Source organism: Aythya fuligula, chromosome 20, assembly GCF_009819795.1.
Source record: "Aythya fuligula isolate bAytFul2 chromosome 20, bAytFul2.pri, whole genome shotgun sequence".
NCBI classification, from domain to species: Eukaryota; Metazoa; Chordata; class Aves; order Anseriformes; family Anatidae; genus Aythya; species Aythya fuligula.
This window is the reverse complement of record NC_045578.1, coordinates 11748880-11763010: the sequence shown is the minus strand read 5'-3', so window position 1 is coordinate 11763010 and position 14131 is coordinate 11748880. Positions and strand designations below refer to the sequence as shown.

Below are 14131 nucleotides of genomic sequence, written 5' to 3'. Positions count from 1 at the left end.
ATTTAAGAGGAAACTTCTACCTGCTTCTCCAAATTATCCTGCTGGTAGTGTCAAATAATACTCAGCCCATGCAAGCTGTTGAAATATGTTATTGTCAGATACGCAAAATACATTAAACCCCAGCAACCAAATGCATACTCAGCCCACATTTGCACAGGCAGGAACCTTTTCAAGTCTTGCTAAACCTATTATGAAGGAAAAATGGCACAGCTATTCAGTGAGTATCTAAATGCAATCCACTGATGATAGATGAAGACTAGACTGCTCCTCACATGCTATCTGAGTTAACTGCCTAAAGCAGATGCAGTGATGCATGCCCATGAACAACATTTCACCAAAGTACTCTTTGTAAAACATTTTAGATTGTTATCACTGGCAACTACCAAGTTTCCAGCTGCAGGATAACCAAAACCTGCTCAGACTATCTGTTGTATGCTGATTTTTCTAGAAAGGATGATCTGTACATCAATCAGAAGAAATGCAAAATGAGAGTTTAATAATATTCTCCTCTGAAGCCACAGAACCTGATAAAAAATTCCTGTGAGATGTCTGAAGCCTCCTATACACTTTTTTTGTTTTACTTATGGCAAGTAAAATAAAGTTCATTTCATATTCCTTTCCAATTTATTTCAGCAATTAAATGCAACATTGAAAGATATCCAAATGACATTACTCAAAAGTGTATAAATTGAACTCTTACAAAGAAAAAAAACCTGGGAGTTCTGAATTGTTGTCTCTTTATATTACTGCAATGGATTTTTCTCCCTCATCTAATAACAGAACATATCATTTCCCATGAAGATGCCTTGCTATCCAAACTTCATATGATGCACAGAAGCAAAAGACACACTGAAATTTGAAAAGTAAATCCCTTTAAAATAAGTGAAAAAAATCCAAATATATTCAAAAATAAAAAAATAAAAAAAAGAAAATCCTGTATATCTCTGATCACTGTGTTCTTACCAGAGTTTAAAATGGCTCACAACCAGCACTAATGGGGTTGAAATTTACACATGAAGCCAGAAGCGAACAAGATGAAATGCTGTACTAAGCACAGATGCTATTTTTGGTGTAATTTTCAAGGACTGCTCCTTGGTGAGGTATAAGCTTCATGTTGTATGGAATTTACAATCAACAGCAGAGCAAAAGACACACTGCTGTAAATGGGTGAGCAGTGACATTGCCGGAACAGACCTCACCACCTCATGCCTCAGTACCAACCTACACTAACATTCACATCTTTTAGAAGAAACTTACTTCACTCCTCAGTCTTTAATTAGACTCTTTTATTTACCTCCTTTTAAATGTGTCTCTTTGTTTACAGAGGTCATTAAACATCCTGTATTCTAACCCCAGAAAGAGCTTACCATCCAGGCCTGGCAGAACAGTACTCCTCATGGCCAGCACCAAACCAAGTGGCGATCCAAAGATGAAGAAATCAGACACCTCAAATTCAAATCGGCCCAGGTTTACTTCTGAGAGACTGGAATTCACAGGAAGAAAGTCTGCATCATCTTTCAGCACACTTGAGTGGATGCTGAGCAAAGAAAACGCACTGATTCAACAACAATCAATCCAGAGAAGAAATACCTTCCAAAAACAGGCTGCTTAGAAAGCTCTAACACCTGCATCAAGATCCAAGCAATATGCCTTAAACTGTAAAAAGATTAATTACAGTATAGCAGCCATTTATGATTTCCAGTGTGGCCATTAATTAAGTTTACTACCTTCAACATACAAGTTTTCTACAGTTAAAATACTTATCAGTAAGTTATGCAAGGACTCTTAAAATTGAAGTCTACCTCCCTTCCCTTTTAGCTGTACAGATGTATGTAAGCTTATTCTGCAACTTTTGCTACAAATTTGAACCTACTCAACTTGTGTAAGGACAATGGTATTAAAAAGTTACAGTTGTACAAGTACATAAAAAAGCATTGCTTTTACGTGTTCTGTGAGCTATGAAACAGAAGTTTACAACTTTTCAACTAGTTATTAACTAGTTATTACAGGTTAAAATTAGTGATGCTTATAGATATATTTTAATCTTTTAAGCGATTTGAACATTTTCATTTATTTTCTGTGCCATATATGCATATGGTAAATACAGATCACCTATCCTTCATGGACAAAGAAAATACTCATCCCTCATTTAGCTTTGTGAAAGATGAAATTACTACATTCAGATGCAGAACATTAGCACATATACATATACACCCCGCTTGCTCATGAACCATCATGAGACAGAACAGAACATGTCGCCATAGCATGCAAAACCTGACTGAGAGATGCTGACCATGCTATCACCAGAGCTGTAACCAAAGCCCTCATGAGTTACCTGCACACTACTCTTTACATCAATGGTCAATCATGGCTCAGAATCCAGAAATCCTGAAGACTTGTCCTGAATCAGACCATAACAACAAGACAATTCTTTCAATCTGAGAACCTGACATTCTCAAATTATAACCTGATGTTATTAATCAAAACTCCCAAAAAGTAATTAAAAAAGTAGCTCAAAAATCAGTTTCTCTGTGAAAGAGGGATCTTTGTAATCTCATTACTCACACTGACACACTACTTCCAAATAGCAGTATATAAGCACGATAAAAAAGGTCTAGTGATCTTATGCAAGTCTCACAGGCTGGACAGGGTGGGGCAAAGGATGATATGGTTTGGTTTGACACTTTCCTCCCCCACCCTCTCAAGGAATATTTTCTGCCTCCTTTATATAGGTATACGCAACTCTTCTCAAATAACCGCAACAGCCTGAAGTTTGAGGTGTCCAAACTGTGAATGGAAGATATCCAACTTCTTGCTTAAGTACAGCTCTGTGGAAAGGTTTTAGTTTAAAACACAGACATCCAGAAAACTAAAAGAGAAGACCTGTAAAAAGACGGTTATCTAATTATGCTATTATCCCCCAAGTATAAAGTAGTTTATACAATCCAGCACTGTACTTTATACATAGCACAGTACTCCTATAGAGGAATCTAAAATAACTGACAAAAAGTTTTCAGTTATGGAAAAGTAAAACCAACCATTTTGCCTCAGAGGGAAGATGCAACATGCTGATATTAAAAAAAAAAAAAAAAAAAGTTTGAGGCAATAAAATTACCGTAAGCTGCTACTAAAAAAACTGCCAGACTGAAGTACAACACAGTAGTAAGTCTGCACTGTACTTAAACTGTAGCAGCACTTGAATACACATTACGACTTCTCCGTTTGCATCACTCCTGATGAAATAAAGGAAATGAGATGGATAGAGGAATAAAAAGCACAAATAATTCAGAAGTAAAAAGCAAGCAAAAGCTCAGAACAGACAGAAACAACAAGGAAAACAAAAGGAATGCTGATTTTCCCATCATATTTGTATTTAAAAGGTTTCTTAGGACCCAAGAAAGCTAATGAGATTAAATCTTGCCTCCAGCCTCCTCCCCATTTAGGCCTGACATTTACACAGTTTTAGCTATTGTTCTGTTTTAAATATGCTCTGTATAGCCTGTAGACCAATTAGAACACCAAAAGCAATTATCTCACTCTTTAGAGAATAATGGAAAGTCTGTAAGTGAAGTCCAAGAAAAATGTAACAGTAATTCAGAATTATAAAGCATTCATCCATCTTGATGTGTGTGGGCCCCACTGAAGAGATGAATCTACCTACATTTAGTTTTGCATATTCAAATCTTTCACAGATGAATAAAAGTTAAAAAACTCTCCACATGTGAGTAAATTGATGCTAGACACACTATATCCATGGTTTTGTTTGAAAAGTATTTGCAGGGACTTGAAGCAAACCTCCAGAAATACACCATAACCAATAAAAATGACTCTGTTCCACTGGCAGTGACAGGCTGCATTTAATGGCAAGCCTATTTTTTTTTTTACTCAGTCATCACACACTAGTTACCTAGACAGGAAAGCATGATGTTGGGTTATAGTATCACAGCCATAGGTGGATGAGTCACTCTGTTTCCTAGGCAACGGCTGCCTTGGGTCCTCATCCTCCATGATTTCCGAGATGTCAATATTGCTTTTGCTCAGGCGTTTGCTGCCACCCAGACTGGAATCATCTGTTAAAAGGGGATTGTCCTATAGAGAATGAACACAGCAAAAAGAAGATTTAGGAAGGGACCAAAATACAACAGAGCTGCATTTATACATTTGACCTCATTTTATCCAAGGAAGGGTGTAAGGGGTTAGACTTTCCTGTTGCTGGAGAGGATATGGAAAGAGATGAAGACTAAATTACCCTGTAAGATGTACAGCCTAAAAGCTAGAAGGAGAATCAGGAATTTTTTTTTTTGGGGGGGGGGGGGGGGGAAGGGAGGGGAGGGAGGCATAGGGACGGTGGTGGGAAGAGTAACACAAAGGCTTCATCCCTTGTTGACTTCATCATTCTTAAAAACTATTTATAGTTTTTTTCTTAAAAAACTATAAATATTATAAAGTAATCAGAAGGGGTCTTACCTGAGTGCACAAAATGCCATTAGAACATTAACAGTCTTGCTTATTATGTTCCATGGATGCAGGACCTGATTTTTAAAGAATGTGAACTTCTGTGGGATGCAAGAGGAGATCGGTGGTACCAGATCTTTAAGGTACCCCTTTAAATAGGAAATAGATGTATTTATTGTTCATTTCCTCCAGCACTTCTGCAGCTTACATCAACATCCTCTCTGATTTTTTTTTAAATTAAAAAATATTTCAATCATATGAACATCAGCAAGACACATTAGGCGAAGAGTTATCTCTTCTAATTGTGTGATTAACAGTTTTTGTCCATATCCTACTAACTCTATAATGCAGTATTAGAATTCACAGTATAGAATTGTAGAATCAAAGAATCATTAAGGTTGGAAAAGATCTCCAAGGTTATCATGTCCAACCGTCCCCCCTACCAACACAACCAACCTTGCCTTAAACACCCCCAGGGACAGTGACTCCACTTCCCTGGGCAACCTGTTCCAATGTCTAACCACTCTTTTTGGGAAGAAATTTCTCCTAATTTCCTACCATAATTTTTCCCAGTTTCCAACCTAATTTCCAACTTGCATGAGTAATACCATGCAACTAACATTAGCATCCTAATAACTTGGATAAGATAAATTTAGGACCAGCATGTTCATAGACAATTATTCCTGTCTACATATCCTACATATGCACATATTCCTGTCTATATATTTCATGCATGTAGGATTATATTACATATTACATATATTACATGCATACATATATATATGCATGTAGGATTTTTATCTGCATTTCATGGTAACATGTAGCAAAATTCATACCACGCCAACTTTCTGTAGCTGTATTAGCTATATAAGCTGTATAAGCTATATAAGCTGTGTAAGATTTATGACCTTGCTTTGCGCAATAATAACTGCATCTATGTTGTTAAAACTAAGCCTCACTTCTGGCTTTTTAGTTGCTACTATTATTAAAAGGCAGAGAACTGTTCCACAGGGCCGTGTAGGAGGGGAGAGCTCCTGCAGTGTGTTGGGAGATAACTGCCCCTGCTGCTTTGTACACTAAAGTGACAGAAAACCAAAAGCAGCAGCCCATGTAAATAAAACGTGCTTCCTTTGAGTTCAACTCAGAACCAACTACAGGTCCTCCTTGTTTTTGGTTTCATTTCTGTTTTGTTGGTGCTTGTTTGTTTTAAAACTCTGAAACTGACTCTACATAGCTTAACATGTCCTGCAGTATACAATCCTACATTGAAGCTCTGTTACAACATCAATGCTTTTTTTACCATCTCTATCTATTCTGCAGAACACCAGGGTTCTTCTAAAGCCAGAATTTCTATGTCCAAACTTTCCTGATAAAGTTTACACAGGAACTTTATTTTATAGATTCTCAGGACTGTTTTTATAGAATTCTGAGGAACATTTGTGAATGCCATGTCTTAATCTGTTCATGTGTCATGACTACTTCCAACTGATTCAGTAGTCAAAAGGATTTTTATTTACCTCATAGCCTCCATGATGAGTTCTGATCTCTAGCTTGTTCCTAACCAAAAATGTCATGAAAATATATGTATTTTTATGGTTTTAATTTTAAAACTTGCATGTTACAAATATTCTGCATGCAACCTTTGACCAAAATACCAATTTGGCAGATGTTTTTACTATTAACTAATTTATTAAAATGCTAAGAATATTCAAATACACTACATGGAGGTGAACCCACACACAGAGCTGAAAGGGAATTTTTAGAGATTGAACAAAAAGTCCATGAAGTCCTCTGATAAATCCACTGTTTTTAATGGGCAAAGCACTTAAATATCATACCATTAGTGATTTCTTAAAACCACATAAGTACTGCCAAGTCTCAGAGCCTCATGAAAACCCTGGTGACATTTTATGCTCTGTTTGTTAAAACCATGTGGCAGATACATCAGCATCTCAGCTCCCATTACTTTTTAAAAAGTCATTGCTGTCAATAGACTAAAAAAATAGGAATCCTTGATGTTGCCAGAGAAAAAAAGCAGATGAAAAAATCTCAAGATCATGAAACATTTTGGTGTAGGACTGTTGATTTACTGGTGGCCTTAGGAAGAGGGCTAGTTGTTGAAAAGGCATAGAGATGATAGTAATGTAAAACCAAACACTTGTTTTAGTCACTCTTATTTCTTCACAGTATTCAAAAACTAGCTTGTGACACCACAGAACTAGCTGGTAAGACTGCTTACTAATGGAAGCTAATGTCTTCATCTCTGAAAGGCAGCAACAATTCACTTTTGTCCACTAAGCTTCACTAACAGATTCTCTTTGCAGAGAGTGTGTTCTTCTCTTGCATCACAAGATAACCTCAGGTCATATTTTGCAAGGGGCTAAATTTCGATGTCATGGGTTGGAGCATTTAGGTTCACCTTCATGATGGTCTTTCTTGCATACCATGAAAGAAACTTTGCCAACTCAGCATTTGTATCAGCCAGATCAAAGTGTGTCAAACATTTCTGGAAAATATATTAAACCACTTAAAAACACAGCAGGTAATACAGTAGAAGTTTGATATGATCAGTGTAAAGACCATATGCTACATTTCAAACAATTAAAAGCCTGTTATTCCTTTGACACGAGCTCTCTCAATGCCCCCAAATGCCACAATTAAAATCCTATCTGCAGTAAAATGCAATCAATAATTAGGATCTGAATCAGTCATCCACAGTTGGTTTTTATGTATTATTTATCCATGTGGTTCAAATCATCACCTTTCTCTATTTGTCCTAATGAAGGGTTGTCTGCTTCAAGATGGTGAGTATTTTAGCTGTTGCACCAAGACAGCAACAGATACAGTACTCCCAACCCAGTGCAGAGTTTGCTATTGTAAGACTTTGGGTTTCCACCTCCAATGACTGATGAAGGTCATTTCATCCTGCTATACCTAAAAATCTCTCGGAGTGGTATGATGATGGTGACGATGATGATAACACTGGCTTTATTTGCTAAGCATTTTAATTTTTAAAAATGTAATTGATTTTTATAGGGCAAGAGTTACTAGTCTGGTCTGAGCAGAGTGACATTTGCTCTACTGCTGGTTCTTTTATTGAACATGAAGACACATTTTTAAATACTGCCCCTGAAAGACATGTACAGGTAACAATCATGATCTCAGTAATAACTTACATTTCTGCCTATACTGTGGAAATCACTACTAATTACACATAAGCCTCACTTGATATGTAGTGTATATTGAAAACTAAAAAAACAGAAAAGACTGCAACACAAAACAATAAATATTCACCTGTGATAGTACTGAATGTACCACTCTAATTCCTTATTTACACTGCTGTGACAAATTATCAGTCCCTCTTTCTCTCCCCAAAAATAGTTTATTATAGAGCCTGAAACTGTGAATTATTCAGAGAATGTAATGGTCACTGCATCACCAATCATAGTTATTGTTATAAACCACTTTGAAATAACCAGAGTTTGAAGGTACCTTATTTACTCTATTTTCAGGGTTCATAACCAGAGCATACAATTAACTGGTTTAGAGTACCCCAGTCTCATCCTTATTTCCAGTTAATTTTATTTCACAAATGCCTCTGACATTTGTAAAATATTTCCCTCATATTTCTGTGCTTCAAAGCCTTCCAATGAGATCCATTTCTACAGGCGATACCAAGGAAGGAAAAAAAAAAAGTAAAAGGGGCATCCTGATTGTGTTTCACAGGAGCAAGCTGGGAACAATGGGCAGGAAGACAAGACAAGGAATGAAAGGAATTATTAGTTCTTCTGAATTTACAGACTATTAGAGATGAAAATGGGAGGAGAAGAAGGAAAAGCTGGGGAGAGACTTGGGAAGTGAAGTTCTGTGATATCATGGAAAAGAAGGAAGGAAAATTGAAACTATAAGCAAGAGCAGTGAAGTCAAAAGAACCTGTCTTCCTAAAGTCTGATCCCTGCTCTCAGACTGATTAGCAACTTTTCTATAATCAGTCTCACTGCAGGACTGGGTTCCAGCAGGTCAATTTCTCCGTTTATGTTGCTTGCAACACACTATCCTCAGTGCTGGCACTGTCAAAGGTTTCCTGCTGAGACTCCACAGTCATGTCAGAGAAAAACTTGCCTCCTGGAAATGTTTAGAGGATGTGTCTTCGCTGGAGAGTGCTACCATCTTCACATGCTACTCTGTAACACACTCTGAATGAACTGAGAAGGCTGGTATAATTGATCCCATTTTTGAGGAGAGAGGTAACTGAAGAGTCATAAGAGGAAACAATTTAGCCAGTGTCACAAAACCATCAAAGAATGGAGTGCAGGCACCTCATCCACTGTCAACTCCAACACTCTGCATATCCACTTGAGTCTGAAGTACGTAAGATTAGTTAAACTCCAGTTTTCTTTCTTAAGTGGAGAACACAGTCATACTTCCTATATGCAAGTAGAATTTAAAAAAAATGCTCTTCTCCTACAATAAAATCTTTCCTGGACCACAGAATTAATCATCCCTTCACCCCAAATACAGCACTCATCTAGAGACTCAGTTATGCTCAGTGGTCCATTCACACATCCTCAGGTGACTTAATTCCTCATCAAAAAGGAGGCAGTCTTTCACCAGTCAGTAGAACTTATTCATGAGCATATTATAATGTTAGACTACCCCTAGGCACTAGCATAATTGATTCCATAGCGTCTGGAATTCAGTATTTTTTTTTTTTAAAAGAAGATTTTGGAAAAACAGCAGCCTGTGATTACTGAGATGACACATTTACATCTACAGTGAGGGATCAGGTATGCAATAAAAGACACTCTGTAGCCCAACGTTACAGATCTACCAATAAAGCCTTCACTAGTGATTTTTATGCATCATAAAATTGAACATGCAGACTTTATTTTCAGATGGCAATTTTTTGATATGTGAGAAAAATCCTGTGCTATCATTGCAATTTACCAAATCATTGATTTTTTTCTGGTTTATATGGACCTGAATTTCCAATTGTCCCCCCAAGGGAATGAATCTATAGGATTTCAGCTTAGTAGATTTTATTCTCTTCACCTGGATGCTGCTGATGCTTCCTCTCCTGCTACTGTTCCGACTCTCATCAGCTCTATTAGCATTATAGCAGATGGCATCAAAACCCAAAATTCCTCCAATGCAGTCACCAACAAGACACACCTGAGGAAATAAAAATATACTTTGTGGGATGTAGCAAGTGTTTTACAAGAAACAAAAACCATCACTGCACTGCATAGGAGCTCCTGTCTTAATTTACACCCTTGTTCCTGTTTTTTTTAGAGTGTAGTTCCTATTGCAGCTGAAAACGTGTAGTCACTTTCTTTTGTCTCCTCTCATCTGAGGAACTGATCTACAGACATATGCCCTATGCCAAGAATATCTGTCCCAGAGGCTGTTCTGACCAGCAAGGAGTTCTTCCAAATGGGCCAGAATTCTTTCACCTACTTAAAGCCTGCTTCCAGCTTAAAAAGTCCAGATCACTAGAGAACCATCTTACAGATTTTAAGCTACCTAACATTTCCTGCAGTCAGATAGGGTAGAAGATTTCAACTAATTAAAAACAAATTGGTATTGTCCCTGTCAGGACAAGGGAACAGAACTTTTAAATGAGGTATTAAAATGAGACTCACTCTTGCTTCACATTTAATATCAACATACAAGCTACCTTCAAAATACGGGCCTGGGAATTAAAATAAATGAGATATTAAAATTGGCAATTCGGTAGTTGAAGTAATTTTAAGGAACATTAGAATCTACCTCACAAGCTGATTGTGCTTAACAGCCCCACAAGGAGACAATTCTTTCACCCTGTCCCCCTGCCTCTTTCTTGTGAGGTATAACTGCTCTAATACCTCTCTCCTTGTTAACAAATTGCTCTCTTCCACCAGTTTCAGCAACCTATTCTGTATGTTTCTCAAACTGAAGAAAACACCCAGTCTGTTGTTCCCAACTCCAATCAGTTTAACAGAAGAAATTACTTCTCCTTACAGACCTTAACTTGCTTGTAGCCTTAAATCATCTTGGCTACAACACCAAACTACACAATTGGAATACCAGAATGTTGTGCATGATACCTTCAAAGTGAACTGTGTTAGGAAAAGAGAGCACTTTGAGATGCAGGTAGGAAAATAACCTCAAGCCCCTCTCAGTGTATCTCCATATACCAGGCTCTCTTAACTGAGAGTTAACAGTTAAAAACACATTTCTCAGGATTAAAAAAATATATATATCAAAATACATGAAGGTAACATCTATCCTAAGATAACTCTAATTCTAAAGTAATATATAATTAACCAAAATGCTGATTTAATCTCTGATGTTCAGATTCTTATTAACATTCAATGAAGTCAACAAAGAACTGAAAATCACATGGAGACCGGTAGCCTTATTAAAACCAACAACATATTTTGTTGGAGATTAATGATATCTCCATGAATTTACATTCCATTTCTAATCCTCACTACTATTGGCACTAAGGTAATGGAGATAATTTGTTCCAGATGCTGCATAAAATCTAATGGGCAGCCTTTGATCTGATGAACTTTCAATATAAATGGACAAAAGAGACCAAAATATGAGAGAAAAGAGACACACAGGGTGGAGTCGGGTTATATGGCATCTATTTTAGAAATGCATGATTTATTCAGAGGTTGAACTGAGATTTCTATCTAAGGAACACAGCAAAGAACTGCAGACAGCACAGAGAAGTCACTTTTCCATTCTAATAATACTGGTATTTGTTGATGGTAAGAACTCTGTGGAGTGTACAGGGGTCATGACTTCTGCACGTATAATACTAATTCAGAGTCTGCAGCAAAAAACAGGGAGATTTCTTTGTCTCTTTGTCAAATAAAAAAAATTCTACTGATAATTATTTTTACAATCATTTCTGTAACTTGTATAATTCCTCTTTTCATAATCTCACATTTTATAATGCTCTATCACTGAAGATAGACTGTTTCCATGTTTCAAGCAAGAATAGCTTGCTGTGAACAGTAAAACTGGCTTCAGACCAAATTGTAGTCTAAAAATGCCACAGCATAATCTTATTATTGCTACAGAAAATAATCTGTGTTATAAGACACATGCTTTCCTTCAAAGATTATACTATATTCTGAATTGTTTTTTTCTTTTGTTCTGCAGTCTGGACGTCATTGTACTTTAAGGAAGTGAATGTTTGCAGCTATGTATAGGGCCCCATCACAAAAAAAAAAAAATCAGTAATTTATAGAGGGTAGCAGTACCATATTTATTGTATGTGAAGCAGGAAAGTACTACTTTTTCTAGTCTAGAGATGGAGAAGTAGGAACAATAACTGTGACATATGTCAGCTGGAAGAAATCTGCAGGTGACTTCACTGGGGAGTGGATCAGACTGAAAAAAATAAATGACCATCCCTGAGTTGCATAAGAAACCTGCAACACTGTCAGCAACTGAATATTTATTTTCTGGGTTTCTTTACTGTCAACTGCTTTACTACTACTGTGATGGAGGCAAAAAATAAATAATAACTGTTAAATTTCCTTTTGCTCTTAGTCAGAGATGTGCTAATGTCCCAATTCTTCCAACATCCATAGCAGGTGTGTGATGATGAACTTGGTAACATAGATTAGCACTTGTCTTGAGTTGGCAGGCTTGCTCACTGCTTAGCATAATACACTCTTATTGCACAACTAAGGCTCCTAAACATTACCAGAGCTCACAGCAATAATTAACAAGAGATTAGGACTCAAAATGGTCATGGGAGAAGGTATAATATCTTCTACCAACTGAGTAAGTCCAGGTAAAATACTGCATAGGATTCCAGAAGGGTCTTTCTCATGCTGGGCACAATTCCAAGCTAATGTTCATATACATCACATTTACAGTATTGTTCCCACACTCATAACTCAAAACCATCAACACAGATCAGAAGTGGTTTAACAAGAAACAGTCTTACTTTAAAGGAATTTTACTTTGATGTAGGAGAAGAATAGTCCTACCTGTCCATTAAAACCAACCCCATCTGCAGATTTGAGAAATTCATTGTAAACTTGGTTTGCTCTAGTAATCACCATGGCAACTGCATCCTGGTACTGAGGGGATGAAACAGCCAGCAAGGGCAAGGCAGCCAGTGGGATGTGGTCTTCACTGCTGCTGAGACAGCTTTCATCATAGCTGTAGGGATTTAGGCTAAAGAAGAACATGCTATCATCAGGAAAAATGCAAAAGGCATCATACAGCATTAGTTAATGAACAGTTACTTATTAACAGAAATGGGCTTGGCTATTGCAGTTGACAATGAAAGTACATGAAGGATCATTTTCTCACAACACTCAACAGCTTAACAATCATGGAGTTACTGCTTTACAAAACTGAGACAATGCTAGAAGGCATTCCTGTAATTAAGCACACATGGTGCAATTTTTCAACCTTATTTTTACATGTAAAAGTAGACATAATTTAGATGAATGAAGAGATTATTATTCCCTTTTAGCTTCCCCCCCATATACTAATTCACTACATTAAAAAATGGGATCAAATAATCACAATGAAGTATTGTTTCACAGAACATGTGACAGGCACATTGTTCAAAAGTGTATAAAAACATTTTTTCCAATGTTCCGCCCATTCAAACAGCTGGAACAGAATTGCCTGTGTTCTGAAGTTACATGTAATTGTTTGCAGAGTAACATTTTGCAAAAAGGTGGAAACTTGATAGAAAATGCAAGCTTAAATTTGTCAGAATGCCAGTTTTGTTTTAGTTTGGATGTGTACCCTGCAACTTTTTCAGAAAATCTGTCAGTCATGTCTCAACTGATTTTTATTGATGAGTGGAGTCAAAGGTGAAAGTCACATTACTGTGTGCCAGATTCTCTTCCAGTAAGCTGACTGTCCAGTAAGAAGTGTTTTCAACAATTCAGCTCATCCAAAGTTCATCCAAAGCCATAGGCAAGCAAATTGAATATACTTCAACATTATTTTGCAGTCACTATTTTTAGGAACTTTGTAGGCTATCACAATATTGAAAAGTGAGCTCCCTGAACTGGAGTTAAAGTCTGTGTCTCTGCTAAAATCTGCATCCTCAGGGCTATCACCAGGGTAACAGAAGAAGAAAAGATGACTTGCAATGCTCAAGTATGAAGGTCAGTCTGTATTCATATCCTCAGCTTCACAGAACATTTCCATACTTGACTATTGCTGACACACTCCAGTGATTTGGTAATTTTCAAGCAGAGCAGGAGCAACAGAAAGGATGAAAAAGGAAGAAACTTTTTCTGAATGTAGAAAGCATGTGACTAAATACAGGTGAAGATGAAACACAGGTCCCTCATAATTTCCTTAGGTCAGTCTCTGGCCACAGCAGAGGTGAAAGGGGACAGCAGAGGGGAAAATCACCTATGGGGGAACACTTGTTTGGATAACTATCAAACCTTGACCTTGCCCACTGGTGAATAATGAAAGGATAAAACACTACACAGACAACCAAGGGGCAAAGTATGTTTCACCTCAATCAGGTAAGGCTTTTCTCTCCCACTTCTTGCAGTACTGCTAAAGGCAAACAAACAGTGGGAACAAGATAACATTTTGCAGTTGTGAGCAAAGTACTGTCAGTAATTTAGTTGGATAACCATATTTCTTGGCACAGTTCTTTAAGAATTTAAGAAATGGAAGAAAATCTCAA

The 14131-nt window shown here is 37.1% G+C and overlaps 1 protein-coding gene across 2 annotated transcripts in view; it reads right to left on the bottom strand.

Moving 5' to 3' along the window:
- Nucleotides 1-14131, bottom strand: part of PITPNM3 (PITPNM family member 3) — a 77135-nt gene that overhangs the window by 21400 nt on the left and 41604 nt on the right. Inside the window, exons 6-9 of one of the 2 annotated variants that reach the window (XM_032201217.1) lie at nucleotides 12450-12639; nucleotides 9508-9627; nucleotides 3908-4089; nucleotides 1368-1537 (exon numbers count right to left, since the gene is read on the bottom strand). In XM_032201217.1, coding sequence (XP_032057108.1) covers nucleotides 1368-1537; nucleotides 3908-4089; nucleotides 9508-9627; nucleotides 12450-12639 — 662 coding nt within the window. The remainder of the gene's footprint in view (nucleotides 1-1367; nucleotides 1538-3907; nucleotides 4090-9507; nucleotides 9628-12449; nucleotides 12640-14131) is intronic. The other variant, XM_032201218.1, reaches the window with a different exon arrangement.